We start from the raw sequence: 18,004 nt of genomic DNA on the forward strand, positions 1-18,004 counted from the left end.
GGCGCTTCCGGAATCTCGCGAGAGTAGGTGGGAGCGCGCCAAATTTCTCCCGGGAAACTGAGACGGTCCTGAGCCGGAGCGATGGTGCTGACGAACACCGGGCGGCGGCGCGCGGAGCCCAAGGCGGACGGAGAGGCCAGTCGGTGAGGGCGGACCCGGTCCTCCGGGGGTCATGCTGGAGGTAGCCGGCGTCTTCCGGCCTGAGCCCTCTGGCAGACGCCGGCCCCTTCCACGGGCTGCCTGGCGGTGTCCGCGCGGGTCGGGGCCGGCTGTCCCGGCGTGGAGGGCTGCGGGCGCCCCCCACCCCCGGTGCGGGCCGAGGAGCGCTTTCCTGCGCGGCCCGGGTCCGCCGCCGCCGGGGCGACCCTTTCAGGCGCTGACCTTCACCCTGTGCCCGCCTCCCCTTGCCGCGGCTGCGTTCGGGGCAGGGTCGGGCTGGGGGCCGCGGGGCCGGGGCCGGGGCGACCCGGGCTGCTGTGCCCTGCGCGTCGGGGCCTCGGCACGGCCGGAGAGGCGGACGGCGCTGGGCGCTGGAACTGGGGCTTGTCTCCCCGACGCGCTCGTGGGCCTTGCAGCTCGCGGACGGCGCGGGGCTGCACGGTGGTGAGAACCCTGGCGACAGCCTCGGCTTCCGCCAGAGGTCTCGTGCTTCACGCAGCCGCTGGCGGCGAGGGGCAGGGCTGTTAGCCGGGCCCCTGTGGGATCTGCTGTGAGGGGGCGATCGGAGCAGCCCCTCCGAGCGGTCTGCGGGGACCTGGAGCGCTGTCTGTGGCGATGCACTGGGACTGCGTTTTCAAATATTGCACTGTAGCTGGATAAAAAGCGAAATACAAAGCTTAGAGAACAGTCTTGAGAGGAGGTGTGGTCCAAGAGAGTGTTTATAGTCCCTTTAATCCAACGCACCTGATTTAAGGATATGTGGGGGACTGCAGTACACAGGACTGGTACTTCGTTCTATCTTGATTTTTTTTTTTAAGATTTACTTATTTATTTGAAATAATAAGAATTACACAGAGAGAGGAGAGGCAGAGAGAGGTCTTCCATCCGCTGGTTCACTCCCCAATTGGCCACAACGGCCAGAGCTGCACCAATCCGGAGCCAGGAGCTTCCTCCGGGTCTCCCATGCAGTTGCAGGGGTCCAAGGACTTGGGCATCTTCTTCTGCTTTCCCAGGCCATAGCAGAGAGCTGGATCCCAAGTGGAGCAGCCAGGACACGAACCGGCGTCCATATGGGATGCCAGCACTGCAGGCGGAGTGACAGCCCCCGTCTTGATTTCTTTTTTTATTTTCTTTATTTATTTTTTGACAGGCAGAGTGGATAGTGAGAGAGAGAGACAGAGAGAAAGGTCTTCCTTTTGCCATTGGTTCACCCCCCCAATGGCCGCCACGGCTGGCGTGCTGCGGCCGGTGCACCGCGCTGATCTGAAGGCAGGAGCCAGGTGCTTCTCCTGGTCTCCCATGGGGTGCAGGGCCCAAGCACTTGGGCCATCCTCTTCCACTGCCTTTCTGGGCCACAGCAGAGAGCTGGCCTGGAAGAGGGGCAACTGGGACAGAATCCGGCGCCCCAACCGGGACTAGAACCCGGTGTGCCGGCGCTGCTAGGTGGAGGATTAGCCTATTGAGCCGCAGTGCCGGCCTCCCTGTCTTGATTTCAAGAAAGATCTAGGCCTCAAGCTGAAGCCAAGTTCTCTACCAAGGCTTGGAATACAGTTTTCCTGTGTTTTATATTAAAAGAAATTAAACATCTGTGCTATGGGAGATGGGAGTGTATCGATTTCCTAGTGCTGTATAAATTGCTTAAATAATAGGAATAATCTGGGCCATCGCTGTGGCATAGCAGGTAAGCTGCCGCCTGCAGTGCCGTTATCCCATTGGGCGCTGGTTGGAGTCCCGGCTGCTTCACTTCCGATCCAGCTCTCTGCTGTGGCCTGGGAAAGCAGAGGATGGCCCAAGTCCTTGGGCCCCTGCACCCACGTGAGAGATCCAGAGGAAGCTCCTGGCTTCAGGTCAGCACAGCTCTGGCCTTTGTGGCCAGCTGGGGAGTGAGCCAGTGGATGGAAGACCTCTCTCTCTCTCTGCCTCTCCTCTCTGTGTAACTCTGACTTTCCAATAAATAAATAAATCTTTAAAAAAATAATAGGAATAGTCACTACCAAAAGTCCTTAGTAACTTAAACAGTCTAAATTCATTCTCAGTTTAAAATGTCAGAAATCCTAAAATCAAGGTGTTTGCAGGGTTGCATTCCTTTGGAGGCTCTAGGGGAGGCTTTATTTTTTAGATTTAATTTTTTATTTATTTGAAACAGTAAGAGACAGAGGTAAAAACCAGAGAGGTCTTCCCTCCACTGATTACTCCCCAAATGGCTGCAATGGCCAAAGCTGAGCTAATCCAAAGCCTGGAGTTTCTGGGTCTCCCATGTGGGTGCAGGGACCCAAGCACTTGGGCCATCTTCCACTGCTTTCCCGGGTGCATTAGCAGTGAGTTGGATCAGAAGTGGAGCAGCCGGGACATGAACCAGCTCCCATATGGGATACCAGTGCTGCAGGCTGGGGCTTTAACCTGCTATGGTACAGTGCCGGCCCTGGGAGACTGGTTCCTTCCCTATCCTAGCTCCACCTTGGCACCCATATACTTTGGCTTATGACCCCCTTCCTCCATCTTCAAAAGGAGCAGTATTGAATCTGCAGTGTCTTTCTGTCCCTCTCCCCATCCTCCCTCTTTCTGTCCCACAACCCCTCCCCACTCTCTGGCCTTCCAGCTTCACTCTTCTAAGGACCCCTGTGATTACATTGGGCCCACCCAGATAATCCCCATCTAAAGATCATATTTTTTTAAAAGATTTATTTATTTATTTATTTGAAAGAGTTACACAGAGAGAGAGGTCTTCCATCCACTGGTTCACTCCCCAAATGGCTGCAATGGCAGGAGCTGTACCAATCCAAAGCCAAGAGCCAGGATATTCCTCCAGGTCTCGCACACGGGTGGAGCAGCCAGGTCTCGAACCAGCACCCATATGGGGTGCCAGCTCTGCAGGCGGCGGCTTTACCAACTACACCACAGTGCCGGCCCCTAAAGATCATCTTAATTGCAAGTTATGTTTCTTCACTTATGGGACCATTCACAGGTTTTAGGAATTAGGATGTAGATCTCTTGAGAGATGATATTCTGCCTTCAATGAGTGGCTTTAAGGATCCTAATATTGGAACATGGTCATTCTGTTCTTCAAATAGAGGTGGCCCAGGAAGACTCTGGCACAGGACGGATTTTTCCTGAACAGTTCTCTGTCCACTTCTGCATATAAATTAGGATTTGGTGAAATGTGGTAATTTAGGACCTGAATTCTGTATGGACTTGATTTACCTCTTTTAAATTTTTCTTTAGTCCTATTTTGGATATGTAGATGACTTCTTTTTTCTCCTCCCCTTAAACCTGCGATGAACATCTGTATGTAAAAAAAGATTGTTTCCTGAAAATAGGTTTAAATTCTTAGAAGTAGAATTGCAGGGCCAAATAATAAAGCAATATTTTAAAAACACCCACCTCATGGAGAAACCAAATATCATCAGAGAAGGGATAGTTGTGTAATTTTAAGAATTGTGATACCCTTGGGCTGGCACCGCGGCTCACTAGGCTAATCCTCCGCCTGCAGCGCCGGCACACCTGGTTCTAGTCCCGGTCGAGGCGCCAGATTCTGTCGCGGTTGCCCCTCTTCCAGTCCAGCTCTCTGCTGTGGCCAGGGAGTGCAGTGGAGGATGGCCCAGGTGCTTGGGCCCTACACCCCATGGGAGACCAGGAGAAGCACCTGGCTCCTGGCTTCGGATCAGTGTGGTGCGCCGGCCACAGCGGCCATTGGAGGGTGAACCAACGGCAAAGGAAGACCTTTCTCTCTGTCTCTCTCTCTCACTGTCCACTCTGCCTGTCAAAAAAAGAAAAAAAAAAAAAAAAAAAGAATTGTGATGCCCCAGGAAATACAGCAAGGAGCTAGAACCAGATGCTGAAAAGTGAGGGGTGGTGCGAGGGAATGACTGGCTCTGAGCAGCTGGGAAGGGAAGCGCTGTGAGACCTGGGGACTGATGCGGGACAGCTCACGTTGCTTTTGGGAAGAGTTCACGAGCAGGTTTTAGGGAAGCACTGCCCAGGAGCAGTCCACCGAGAACGAGAGCGAGTCTGGCTGAGGCCGAGTGAATCTGGTCACTTCTACATAGGAGTGCGTATTTATGTCTCTACACTGTCCACCTGCTTGTCAGTACCTCAACACTTGCATGTTTTGTCTGCTCACTACTTTATAAAGGTTATTGATTTGTACTGCAACAAAAAGACACTGGATCTTAGTTTTGTTTTGTTTTGTTTTTTTTTGTTTTTTTTTTTTTTTTAAGATTTATTTATTTGAAAGTTACACAGAGAGAGAGAGGGAGAGGTCTTCCCCAATTGGCTACAACAGCCAGAGCTGCACCGATCCAAAGCCAGGACTAGGAGCTTCTTCTGGGTCTCCTGTGCGAGTTCAGGGGCCCAAGGACTTGGGCATCTTCTGCTTTCCCAGGCTATAGCAGAGAGCTGGATCCGAAGTGGAGCAGCCAGGACCTAAACCGGTGCCCATATGGGATGCTGGCACTGCAGGCGGCGGCTTTACCCGCTACACCACAGTATCGGCCCCATGATCTTATTTCTTAGCATGCTTTTTTTATATTTGAAAGGCAGATAGACAGCTCTTCCATCCTCTGGATCACTCCTCGAATGCCCACAGCAACCTCAGCTAGGCTAGATTTATTTTGTTTATTTGAAAGAGTTACAGAGAGGCAGAGAGAGAGAGGTCTTCTATCTGCTGGTTCACTCCCCAAGATGGCCACAATAACTGGAGCAGAGCCTATCTGAAGCAAGGAGCCAAGAGCTTCTTCTGGGTCTTCCATGCAGATGCAGGGGCCCAAGGACTTGGGCCATCCTCTGCTTGTTTTCCCAGGTGCATTAGCAGTGAGCTGGATCAAAAATGGAGTAGCCAGGACTTGCACTGGCACCCATATGGGATGCCAGCACTGCAGACTGAGGTTTTAACCTGGTATGCCACAGTGCCGGCCCCAATTGCAATCTTGACAATAGATAAACTATAATCTTAACATTCATCCAGGTGCAGCCTATCAGTTTTAAGCTTGGGTGTTCATGCCAGGGAGTTTCTGTTCTGCCAAGTGGAATGCAGTGTTATGTTATTGTCTGAATTTTGGACCATAGTTGAAGACCAGAGTCTCACAGTGGGGGGTGCTTTCTCAGGATGGAGTCTCAAGTGCTCTAAAATGGCGTCCCTGCTGTCCAGGGGCTGCTTCAGTAACACATTGCATAGCTAGAGAACAGTGTCACAACCTGGGAACTGACATTGGTTCACAACCAGATTGATATAGGTACAATCAGTTGACCTTATTATTAGGTTACGGATCTTATATATATATATATCAGTTTTATGTGCACTCTTATACACATGTATACATTTAGTTTTGTCAAGTTTTGTCACGTGTGTATTTATGTGACAACCATTTAAATCAAAATGCAGAGCAATCCCTGGCATCCAGTTATCTATTCTCCAACAAATTTCAAAAACACTCTACATATTGCAATACAAAGCATGTAATTTTGGGGATTGGATTTTTCACTCAACATAATTCACTTGAGATACATTCAGGTTTTTTGTATCAGTAAGTTTATTCCTCTTTTTTGCTCAGTGATATTCCAGGTATGGATATATCACAGTTAATTGTTTCCCTGCTGAAGAAGGTCTGTGTTCAGCTTTGGGCTATTATTAATGAAGGTGCTGTCAATGTTCACTCACAGACTTTAATGAGAACATGAGTTTAACTCTAGAATACATGACTGAATGCAGTGCTGGGTTTTGTACATTTTTAATATCCAGGAGGCAGTACTTAGCTGTGATTGCTGTTTTTGTTAGTGTTCTAGGTACAAAGTTGAGCTGATTTTAAGGGGCCTGCCCCAGTGTGTCTTTCCTGTAAGTCCTATAATTTAATGTGCCTCTTTTTGCCAAGTTTTCAAGCTCTCCAGGATTCATGTACTGTATCAGAAACATGTGTATCAGGTGGGTCGGCAGTTCAGAAGCAGTTGGCAACATGAGTGGTGAGATCCAGTTCTCTTCGCAGGGATGACGGCCCCTCTTCCTCAGTCTCCGCCCTCAAGCGCCTGGAACGGAGTCAGTGGACGGATAAGATGGATTTGCGGTTTGGTTTCGAGAGGCTGAAGGAGCCTGGTGAGAAGACAGGCTGGCTCATCAATATGCATCCGGTAAGCACTTATGCGCTTCTTCAGCCTTCTCAGCAAAGCAGCTGCACCTGTGTGATTCCGTGTGTGCTTATGGTTTTCCAGTGCTTATCTGAGAGCAGGTAACCTGTTGTCTAGCTGATCCAGGTGCAAGAAATGATTGTAACTCCTCTTTAACATGATTAAGAGCTGCACAGAGACCACTGTGGGAAGACTGGAGCGAGGGGTGCCCTTGTGAGCTATCAAAGTAAAGCAGTCAAGGATTATGAAGGAGAACTTGAGAGAAATCTCTGAAGGCGGTAATATTATATAGCTCTGATGAATGAAGCTAGTGGTATTTATGCAGGAGTGTAGTAGCAATCTATTTTTGAGGATTTTGTTTGGAATTTTTGAATCTATTACTTATTTTCACTTTGAAAGAGAGAGACAAAAAGAGCCATCCATTGGTTCACTCCTCCAGATGCCTACAACAACTGGGCCTATGCCAGACCAAAGCTAGGAGCCAGGAACTCAATCTGGATCTCCCATGTGGGTGACAGGGACCCCAGTACTTGAGCCGTCATTTGCTGCCTCCAAGGTGTGTCAGCAGGGAGCTGGATCAGAAGCAGAGCCAGGTCTAAGCATTTCACCATGGAGTGTGGGCGTGCCAAGTGGTGTCTCAAGCATCGCACCAAACGCTCAAGCTAGATTTTGTTTTCAAAGTGCTCAGCTTTCCAGAGTGGGAGGAAGGGGGTGGGGGCTCTTACACTGTGTAGAGGATAATCTTTTGCCTATTTTGGCTGATTCTCTTGTAGACTGAGATTTTAGATGAAGATAAACGCTTGATCAGTGCAGTGGATTACTACTTTATCCAAGACGATGGGAGCAGATTTAAGGTAAGCCACTGAACCCAAGAAGCTAAGACCAACTTGTGATGAGTTCTCTGGGGCTAAGATGACAGATGTTCATATAATTCTGCCACTGTCAGAAAGGGAGTGGAGGCTTCTAGCACACATCAGCCTATGGCCTGTCAGGAAGTATGGGCCTCTGGGAGAAAATCGGTCCTGAAGATGTCCTGTGAGGCGAGCAGAATAATGTCTCTTAGATTCTTGCTGCTGAGATATGTGCAGATCCCAGTTTCCTAGTGTGCCGTCTCACGGTTCGTAACAGCACTGTCTTCGCTCTTCTCTCAGTTTTTTCTTTCTCATCACCTGGTTGGGTTGGTGTCTTGCAGGTGGCCTTGCCCTATAAACCTTACTTCTACATTGCAACCAGAAAGGTGAGTGTTTCATTGAACCAGGTCGGGTGATCTGTGCCTCCTGTTGTGGTAGATGTTGGGACTTGGGAATAGACAAGGAAGGAAATTGATCTTACTCATGGAAATTCTTTTCATTCTGATCCTGACTCAGGGTTGTGAGCGAGAAGTTTCTTCCTTTCTCTCCAAGAAGTTTCAGGGTAAAATTGCAAAAGTAGAGACTGTTCCTAAAGAGGATCTGGATTTGGTGAGTATCACCCAGATTTTCTGTGGGTAAACAAGGCCGGTATCCACATGTCCATGGCTTATCTGTGAGTCTTTATTCCCTTGTTTCTCTTACCAGTAGTCTTGTTTCTCTTGAACTCATGAGTGTGATCTCTTTACTTTATAGCCAAACCACTTAGTGGGTTTGAAGCGAAATTACATCAAGCTGTCCTTCCACACTGTGGAAGATCTTGTCAAAGTGAGGAAGGAGGTTTCCCCTGCTGTGAAGAAGAACCGGGAGCAGGACCATGCAAGCAATACGTATACAGCTATGCTTTCCAGGTGAACTGTTCTGTGAGCAAAGCAGCAGCTGGTCCAGAACGACAAGACGGATAGTCAGTGGGAAGCAATAAAGTGACTGTTTTTTTATAAGATTTATTTATTTATTTGAAAGTCAGAGTTATACAGAGAGAGAAGGAGAGGCAGAGAGAGAGAGGTCTTCCATACACTGGTTCACTCCCCAATTGGCTGCAACAGCCAGAGCTGCACTGATCCGGAGCCAGGAGCTTCTTCTGGATCTCCCACACAGGTGCAGGGGCCCAAGCACTTGGGCCATCTTCTACTGCTTTCCCAGGCCACAGCAGAGAGCTGGATCGGAAGTGGAGCAGCCAGGACTTGAACTGGTACCCATATGGGATGTCAGCACTTCAGGTGGAGGCTTTACCCACTGTGCCACAGCACCGGCCACAACAATAAAGTGACTTTAACAATGGACTCTGTTGCATGTGCACTTTTGAGCAAAAGGTGGCTTCTCTTTTTTTCTATTTAAAAGAGTTACAGAGGGAAAGAAAGAGCTGTCTTCAGTCTGCTGGTTTACTGCTCAAGTGGCCACGATGGCTTGGGGCTGATCCAGGCTGAAAGCCAGGAGCTCAGTGCCCCATCCGAGTCTCTCTCAGATGTGTGGCAGGGCCATGCACTTGGGCCATCTTCTGCTTCTTTCCCAGGCGCATTAGCAGGAAGCTGAAAATTGGAGCTGGCACCTGTGGGATGTTGGCATCAGAAGGGGGTGGCCTAACCCTCTATGTCATAATGCTAGCCTCCAGGTGGAAACTTTTATAGATTGTGTCATATAAGCAGTGGCATCCCATGTGGGTGCCGATTTGTGTCCTGGCTGCTCCATTTCTGATCCAGCTCCCTGCTGATGTCCTGGGAAGAGCAGTAGAAGATGGCCCAAATGTTTGGACCCCTGCCACCCACGTGGGAGACCCAGAAGTTCTTGGCTCCTGGCTTCAGCCTGGCCCACCCCTGGCTGTTGTGGCTGCCTGGAGAGTGAACCAGCGGATGAAAGATCTCCATCTCTCCTTGTCTGTAATTTTTTCCTGAAAATAAATAAATCTTTACAAAAGGTAATAAGACAAACTGTGGCTTCCCAGATTGTATTTTACATGTTAGCCCTCCTTTTATTACATAGAGGTTGGGTTTACAACAAAGAGATTTGAAAGAAGGAATGATTTAACCCTCATTCCACTGCTTAACACAGTTATCTACGAATTTGTTAAATGCTGAGATTTCCAGAGAACTTTGACTATTGTACAGAAGAATTTAGTATGAACACCAAATACCATTAATCAAATGTTTAAGCATCATTGATAAACATGAAATTAAGAAGAGAAAACTGAATAATTGCTTGGGTGGCTTCAGAAGAACTAATGTATCTCTGGCAACAGAAGATGGGTGTGGGACCCTGAACGTTCCAGTAGTGCTTCCTCCACCCTCCCTCCGCACTGATGCTACTTCTCAGAATATTGTGAGTAGGAGGCTGGCGCTGCGCAGTGGGTTAAGCTGCCACCTGCAATGCCAGCACCCATATGAGCTCCAGTTTGAGTCCCAGCTGCCCTGCTTCCAATCCAGTCCCCTAATGTGCTTGAGAAAGCAGCGAAAGATGGCCGCAGTGCTTGGGCCCCTGTCACAGATGTGGAAGGCCTGGATGTTGCAGCCATCTGGGGAGTGAACCAGCATATGGATTCTAACTCTGCCTTTCAGATATATAAATAAATTCTGTAGTTCTTAAATTTTTGAAAAAGATTGTTTTAATTTACTTGAGAGTTACAGAGAGAGAAGGAGAGAGGGCTCTCCCATAGTTGGCTAACTCTCCAAGTGGCCACAACAGCCGGGGCTGGGCCACACCAGAGCCAGGAGCTTCATCAAGGGCTCCCACACAGGTGCAGACCCAAGTACTTGAGCCATCCTCTGCTGCTGTACCAAGCATATTAGCAGGGAGCTGGGTAGGAGGTGGAGCAGCCGGGATTCAAACCATTTCCCGTATGGGATGCTGGCATCACACACGGCAGCTTAACCCACTGGGCCACAACACCGGCCCCGATCAATAAAATCTTCTAAAAAAGACATTGTAAGTCTGAGCAGAAACTGAGTCCCCAGAGGCCTTAGCGATCTGTAAAACTCATTGTCTACCTTTTTTTTTTTTTTTAAGATTTTTGTTTTGTTTTGTTTTGTTTTTTGACAGGCAGAGTGGACAGTGAGAGAGAGAGAAAGGTCTTCCTTTTGCCATTGGTTCACCCTCCAATGGCCGCCGCGGCCGGCGTACTGTGGCCGGTGCACTGTGCTGATCCAATGGCAGAAGCCAGGTACTTATCCTGGTCTCCCATGGGGTGCAGGGCCCAAGCACTTGGGCCATCCTCCACTGCACTCCCTGGCCATAACAGAGAGCTGGCCTGGAAGAGGGGCAACCGGGACAGAATCTGGCACCCCGACCGGGACTAGAACCCGGTGTGCTGGCGCCGCAAGGCGGAGGATTAGCCTAGTGAGCTGCGGCGCCGGCCTAAGATTTATTTTATTGTATTTATTTGAAAGACAGGGTTACAGAGAGAGGTAGAGACAGAGAGAGGTCTTCCATCCGCTGGTTCACTCCCCAATTGGCCACAACGGCTGGAGCTGTGCTGATTTGAAGCCAGGAGCCAGGAGCCTCCTCTGGGTCCTCCACGCTGGTGCAGGGGCCCAAAGACTTGGGTCATCTTCCACTGCTATCCCAGACCATAGCAGAGAGCTGGATCGGAAGAGGAGCAGCCGGGACTAGAACTGGTGCTCATATGGGATGCTGGTGCTTCAGGCCAGGGCATTAACCCGCTATGCCACAGCACCGGCCCCCATTGTCTACCTTTTTACTACCTTAATAATCCATTTAATACTGTAGCTTAATGGGCTAATAGTAGAGTGAATAGTGACAGGTTTACTACTTGGATATAAGAAAAACCAATACAGAGATAGTTAATGGGGGCCGGCACTGTGGCGCAGCGGGTTAAAGCCCTAGCCTGAAGCGCCAGCATCCCATATGAGTGCTGGTTCTAGTCATGGCTGCTCCTCTTCTGATCCAGCTCTCTGCTATGGCCTGGAAAAGCAGTAGAAGATGGCCCAAGTCCTTGGGTCCCTGCACCCACGTGGGAGACCAAAGAAGCTCCTGGCTTCGGATCGGCGCAGCTCTGGCTATTGTGGCAATCTGGAGAGTGAACCAGCAGATGGAAGACCTCTCTTTCTGTCTTTACCTCTCTCTCTAACTCTTTCTTTCAAATAAATAAATCTTTAAATTTTTTTTAAAAAAAAAGAGATAGTTAATGTTTGTGTCATGTCACTGTATGCTGACATGAGAGCCATTCTTGTGGCTGTTAGCCTCACCTTGTCCTCCCTGCACATCTGCAGGGAGGGCCTGGTAATCATCTTCCTTGCTTTTGTGATCATGATGTGGAAGCTGTGGAAGGGTGAGCTACATCTTTGGACATGACAGAGACCCCTGCATGGGCTGAATAAAGCTGGGGTCTGCTCTCTTCAGCCCTACATGGCAAAGGCTCCTGAATGGGGCCAGTGCTGCAGTGTAGCGGGTTAAGCCACCTGCAATGCTGGCATCCCATATGGGTGCAGGTTCAATTCCAGCTGTTCCACTTCTATTTAGCTCTTTGCTAATGCGTGTGGAAAAGCAATGGAAGATGGCCCAAGTGCTTGGACCCTGCCATCCATATGGGAGACCTGGATGAAGCTCCTGGCTTCAGTCTGGCCCAGCACTGGGTGTTGCAGCCATTTGGATAGTGAATTAGCAGATGGAAGATCTGTCTCTCTTTCTCTCACTCTGATTCTCACTCTGTGACTGCCTTTCAAATAAAATACTCCTTGAAAAAAAATGAAAGCTGAGTAACAGTGGACCGTGGTGCACACAGGCTGTATTGGGTACTCTCCTGACTGGAGTATAACTTAGGTTCTATAAAATGTGCCCATTTTGAATGTGCACGAGTTTCCTCATGTCTGTGACCTGTTGCTCAAGCAGGATGATAATTCACCTCTGTTTGCTGTTTGTGTTTACTCAGTGTGGACTCTGGTGCTCGAGTCTCTTAACAAAACAGTTGAGTTAGCTGCTCTGTTTCCTAGTGTGTTGCAAGGGGGTGGTGTGATTACTGATGAGGAGGAAACCTCTAAGAAGATAGCCAACCAGTTGGACAACATAGTGGACATGCGGGAGTACGACGTCCCCTACCACATCCGCCTCTCTATTGACCTCAAAATCCACGTGGTGAGTTGTCAGGGAGCAGGCTGCTGCTCACACGAATTTCATAACAGCCGGGAGATGATACCTAGTGATAGTCCACAGAGAAACAGATCCCTGGATGTGGAATTCTGACCTGCTACATGTTCTACAGGCCCATTGGTACAATGTCAGATACCGCGGAAACGCTTTTCCAGTGGAAATCACCCGCCGAGATGACCTTGTTGAACGACCCGTAAGTGCTGCTTACGTTGCCTCCATCTTAAAATTTCTCCTTGTTTTCTGGAGAGATCAGATTCAATGCTGAGAAGTAAATCTAATTCAAAGGTTTGTTTGCCTCTTTTTTTTTCCGACCTAAATGGTTTATTAGGTATGAATTTTACAAACATTATCTGAGTTAGCGGTATTGGTACAGCTGGAGGGTATTGCGCCTTCTCCAGGCTGCGTGGCAAAAACCACCAAAAGGGTGGTGGAACTTGTGGCCCTTTCTAAGGCCATGACTCCTGTGGCCTGCAGATGCCAACCGATGCATTTCACTGACTTGGAATGGGCATCAGGATTTCTTCTGATGGCTTTATGGAATGGATCAATGAGAATAACCTCAAAGATTTTGTACATGGAATCTCACCAACCCAGCAAGAATTCAGGACTCTCAGAGCTCCCCAGCTGCACCCAGCTTGTTCCTCAGCAACAGACTGAAGGCTTTGTGCAAACGTTAGCTGATTAACTCCCTGATGGTCAGGCTTGCCGTAGGTTGCACCCTTTGGAGCTGGGTGCTTGTGTCCACTGCAGCGCACACAAGTCCTGTAGATGGCATAACCTTGTTTGGCCTTGCAGCTCAGTCTGCGTGTCTTGTCGGGCCAGGTGGGGCGGGAGAGAGCTGGTGGTACTTGAAGGAGAATGTGCGTCATAGCCAGCTGCTCCTTTCTCCATAGCTCCTGGATGTACTTGGACGCACCCATCCTGGCTCACCGGATGGATGCCAGAAGACAGACAGGCTTCTTTTTCCTTAGATACTCTCTGGAAAAATTGTGGAGTTGGAATTATTTTTGTCAGTTTCTGACCTGAGAGTCTAATTTCCTTTTCCACCTGTGCTTTCCCTGTAACATCAGTATTTGAGCTGGGCTGGACTTGAGCAGTTGAGGGAAAGCTTTGACTTCTAATTAGGTAGATGATAGTGAAGTGACTTGCTGAAAAATAGATTTATAACTCAAAAGCCTCGACTCAAGTGTGGCTTCATGATCTTGGGAAAGTCTTTGTATTATTTTCTCATTTCCAAAGTGAGGATACCTGCTTTATGCCGCAGTTACCCATAGAGTTATCCTGATGGTTAAAATGAGGTAATGGGTTTTAAAGAGCTCTGGACCAAGGTGTTTCGTAATTCAAGCCTAGCCTATAGGGAACTGTTCTAGCCATTGTCTCTTATGCATTGATTTTTTTTTTTTATTTAAAGATCTTCTACTGCTTTCCCAGGCCATAGCAGAGAGCTGGATCGGAAGTGGAGCAGCCAGGTCTCAAACCGGCGTCCATATGGGATGCAGGCGCTTCTGGCCTGGGCGTTAACCCGCTGTGCCACAGCGCTGGCCCCAAGGGTTGGTGTTTTCATTCCAAGTCAATCCCACGACACCTGTCCTAGCTCTTTCAAATGGAGGCATTCAGCTCTTACTTTTGGCAGCTGGAGGTAGAGAAGGCCAGTGGTGTGTGTCCAAACCTTAGCGTGACTTGTTGCCTGCTTAATGCTGTGTTCTGTTCTCTAGGACCCTGTGGTTTTGGCGTTTGACATTGAGACAACCAAACTGCCCCTCAAGTTTCCCGATGCTGAGACGGACCAGATTATGATGATTTCTTACATGATTGATGGCCAGGTGTGTTGGGCGGCTCTTGGGAAGTAGGCTTCCTGGGACGAGGACTCTGCCTAGTTCCCGACTGTAATGTGTCTACCCCATGGTTAGTGTTTGTTGGGTCAGGAGAGTTGGTGGCATCCAGGAAAGTTGACAAGCCAGTTGTGCCCTTTCCTTCCTGATAGAAACCTGACATTCCCAGGTCTCTTCCCGAGACACCCAGGGGCCTCACGCTGCTATGGAGCTCTTTGTAGCAAGAGTCCCAGGCAGTTGCTGGGCAGGTGTGTCCTAGCTCTGCTATCTCTGACTTGTGTCTGTTGATGAACTTCACCAGGGCTACCTCATCACCAACAGGGAAATTGTTTCAGAAGACATTGAAGATTTCGAGTTCACTCCCAAGCAGGAGTATGAGGGGCCCTTTTGTGTCTTCAATGAACCTGATGAGGTAAAGAGACATTACTTGGGAAACTGTCCCCAAATTTTGAGACAGAGTGGGAAGAAAGGACGTGCTCACCCTTTAAGACCAGCCTTTGACTGAATCAGTCAGCAGCTCAGTGTGCTTCACCTCTTTCATGGTGGAGAGTGGGACAGCACAGGGCAATAAATGCTGACAGGAGGTTGCTTTTTCTGAGTTTTAGGAGAGGAATTAGGGAATGGCATGAAGAAGAGGGAAAACAAACCTCTGAATGCTCTGATTTGTTGACTTCAGGTTCATCTGATCCAGAGGTGGTTTGAACACGTCCAGGAGACCAAACCCACCATCATGGTCACCTACAATGGAGATTTCTTTGATTGGTGGGTCTTAAGTCTTGTTTGTGAGTAACTAAAAAGTGGTAGGCAAGGGATAGGAGGAGCTCTGGTGGCGTCAGCGGGTTTCTATTGTGATTGAGGGAAAGATTGGTATGGGGCTTCCTGGGTTTATTCTGGGGTATCCTGGGAGCAGTCTTCCTTGTGTCCAAAAGAGGAATGAAAGAAGAATTCAAGACTAACCTGTCCCTGTTGCTTGTCTCTCCTCCTCCATCCCTAGGCCATTTGTGGAGGCCAGGGCAGCGGTCCACGGCCTGAGCATGTACCAGGAGATTGGTTTCCAGAAGGACAGCCAGGGAGAGTACAAGGCACCCCAGTGCATCCACATGGACTGTCTCAGGTAGATACCCAGGGTGCACCTGGCTGCTGTCATCGTGGTCTCGTGAGTGAGAACTGAAGACGTCCTTCTTGGGCAGGCCAGGGCTTTCGACATGTCTCATGGGGCAAGGGTGACCTCAGGAGCAGCTCTGGGTCACCTGAGAGGATGGCCACTACAGTCTGGCAGGGTGCAGACACGTGCTGTGTGGTTGGCAGCTAATCGTTCATTTAGTCAGCAGACACGTACTGAGCGTCAGCCTGTGGGGAGTGGGCAAGCCACACCAGAATGAAGCACTGCGGTGGGCTCGCCAGGCTGATCTCCCAGGACAAGTGGTTTGCAGACAAGCTAGGGCACTGCAGGAGGAGGGACAGTGTGTGAGTTACCTCGGGTGCCGGAGGTCATGGTTTCTGGGGTGCAGGCACCTCTGGCTGGGAGGAAGGATGGATGTGGCGATCTGGAAGGCTGCAGAGGGGCGTGTCTTGGGTTACGTCTACCATGATGGGGTGCCATTGGAGCATCTGGAGCCTGACCACAGCTCTGGCATTACCAGCACAAGGGTTGGGTGGGGGGCCAGGAGGCCAGGACTGGGGAATGCTGGCGTGGACTGGGAGCTGAGGAGGCAGAGAGACGCTGGTTCTCAGGGCTGGGGTGGTTGTCTGAGGGTTTCGGTGCTGTCAGTAGAGACTGGGGATCGGCCAGAGGACAGGTTGGAGGTGCAAGGTGATTCTGCTGGGATCATGGTGGCCTGGAAGCCCCCACTCATGTTGAAGGACCCTCAAGACCAGCTTTGGGCATGTGTTCTAGAATTGGAGTCACCGGCATGTGGGTCTTGGTACGAGGCCTGGTAGTCAGTGGACTCTCAAGGTGAGAAGTAGAATGACAGGGTCTGAGGGGCTGCAGGCCACAGATCCACAGGAGAGGGCACAGAGAGGCTGCAGGAGGTGGCCAGTGGGCAGCAAACGTGTCCTTCGTGGGGCTGACCATGAAGGCGGAGGGGTAGGGAGGAGTGGAGATGGGTTCCAAGTGGAGGAAGGCAGGCCTTCCGAAGAAGGGACGATCTTGAGTGTTTCTCTACTAAAAGAAGAGAAAAAGCCCAGTGTGGTTGATATGACAAGGCCTCAGGTTTCCTATCCACCTGTCATTTTGTTTCTATGGAACAAGAGGCCAAGTCCTTTCCTAGGGCCAGGGGAGTGAGTAGGAAGAGGCCCAAGAACAGACACTGACATTTCCTGGTTTTGTATGTGTGGATGCCTCTGTGAGATCAGCTGGATCCAGATGAGGGTTTTTCTTGAGGGCCTTTGTGTCAGGTCTTTGGGTACCTGTTAGGATCCTCTGTCCATTTGTGCCAGTTCCCTAGGGTTCTTTTTTTTTTTTTTTTTTTTTTTTTTTTTTTTTTTTTTTTTTTGACAGGCAGAGTGGACAGTGAGAGAGAGAGACAGAGAGAAAGGTCTTCCTTTGCCGTTGGTTCACCCTCCAATGGCCGCCGCTGCAGCCGGCGCACCGCGCTGATCCGATGGCAGGAGCCAGGATCCAGGTGCTTTTCCTGGTCTCCCATGGGGTGCAGGGCCCAAGCACCTGGGCCATCCTCCACTGCACTCCCTGGCCATAGCAGAGAGCTGGCCTGGAAGAGGGGCAACCGGGACAGAATCCGGCGCCCCGACCGGGACTAGAACCCGGTGTGCCGGCGCCGCAAGGTGGAGGATTAGCCTATTGAGCCACGGCGCCGGCTATCCCTTGGGTTCTTGGTCCTTCATGTTAAAACCATCTCTGGGGGCTGGCGCTGTGGCATAGAGGGTAAAGCTGCTGTCTGCAGTGCCATCATCCCATATGGGTGCCAGTTCAAGTCCCAGATGCTCCATTCTGATTCCACTCCCTGCTGTGGCCTGGGAAAGCAGTTGAAGATGGCTCAAGTGCTTGGGCCCCTACACTCTTGTGGGAGACCCGGAAGAAGCTCCTGGCTCCTGGCTTCAGATCGGCACTGCTCTGGCCATTGGGACCATTTGGGGAGTGAACCAGTGGATGGAAGACACACACCCACCCCCGCCTCTGCCTCTTATTTACTTATTCAAATAAATAAAAAATAAATCTTTAAAAAAAAAAAGAACCATCTCCGGACTTTGTTCTCATTCTCCCAGGTGGGTGAAGAGGGACAGCTACCTTCCCGTGGGAAGTCATAATCTCAAGGCGGCAGCCAAGGCCAAGCTGGGCTATGACCCTGTGGAGCTGGACCCCGAGGACATGTGCCGAATGGCCACCGAGCAACCCCAGGCATGTGAGCCATGTCCCTACTCGTGCAGCTGCGAGGTCACCCAAGTGCTGGACAGTCACCTGGCACAGGGGTGCCAGTCTTCTACCCTTGGCCCCGCTCCAGCCCATTGGGTCTGCATCTCCAGGTCACATTTGCTGTCCTGCACCTGCTACCTAGCTGTGAGCCTGCATCCGTGGCAACGCCCTGCCTCCTCACTGCTTCACTCACTTCCTTGGACTCGGGTTGATGGCCCTACTATCTGACGTTCTTTCCACAGACTCTAGCCACGTATTCCGTGTCGGACGCTGTGGCCACCTACTACCTGTACATGAAGTACGTCCACCCCTTCATATTTGCCCTCTGCACCATTATTCCCATGGAGCCTGATGAGGTTGGTATCCTCCGTGCTGTGCTGTGCTTCTTGTGTCGGTGCCCCCTTCTCTGAGCCCCTGCACCCTTCTGAACAGGCAGGGCGGTTCCAGGAAGGCTGGTGCTGGAGGTGTGATGTCCTCCAGGGACCCAGGCTCTCTTGTTAGAACTGTAGGCG

The 18,004-nt window shown here is 50.2% G+C and overlaps 1 protein-coding gene and 1 pseudogene across 2 annotated transcripts in view; one reads left to right on the forward strand and one right to left on the reverse strand.

Moving 5' to 3' along the window:
* The first annotated feature begins 6 nt into the window (after nt 1-6).
* Nucleotides 7-18,004, forward strand: part of POLE (DNA polymerase epsilon, catalytic subunit) — a 66,718-nt gene continuing 48,720 nt past the window's right edge. For both annotated transcript variants that reach the window (XR_016227490.1, XM_051836853.3), the window contains exons 1-14: nt 7-143; nt 6,138-6,279; nt 7,050-7,130; nt 7,469-7,513; nt 7,644-7,736; nt 7,881-8,035; nt 12,128-12,269; nt 12,397-12,477; nt 14,000-14,107; nt 14,418-14,528; nt 14,793-14,878; nt 15,111-15,230; nt 17,345-17,477; nt 17,735-17,848. Coding sequence is in view for 1 of the 2 variants with exons in the window: in XM_051836853.3 (XP_051692813.2) it covers nt 82-143; nt 6,138-6,279; nt 7,050-7,130; nt 7,469-7,513; nt 7,644-7,736; nt 7,881-8,035; nt 12,128-12,269; nt 12,397-12,477; nt 14,000-14,107; nt 14,418-14,528; nt 14,793-14,878; nt 15,111-15,230; nt 17,345-17,477; nt 17,735-17,848 (1,473 nt within the window). In the remaining variant the exon portion in view is untranslated. The remainder of the gene's footprint in view (nt 144-6,137; nt 6,280-7,049; nt 7,131-7,468; nt 7,514-7,643; nt 7,737-7,880; nt 8,036-12,127; nt 12,270-12,396; nt 12,478-13,999; nt 14,108-14,417; nt 14,529-14,792; nt 14,879-15,110; nt 15,231-17,344; nt 17,478-17,734; nt 17,849-18,004) is intronic.
* LOC100356410 (large ribosomal subunit protein eL15 pseudogene) lies at nt 12,512-13,337 on the reverse strand (annotated as a pseudogene).

The sequence above is a fragment of the Oryctolagus cuniculus genome, chromosome 21 (assembly GCF_051225735.1).
Source record: "Oryctolagus cuniculus isolate XC-2025 breed Fujian yellow rabbit chromosome 21, ASM5122573v1, whole genome shotgun sequence".
In the NCBI taxonomy this organism is placed as follows: domain Eukaryota; kingdom Metazoa; phylum Chordata; class Mammalia; order Lagomorpha; family Leporidae; genus Oryctolagus; species Oryctolagus cuniculus.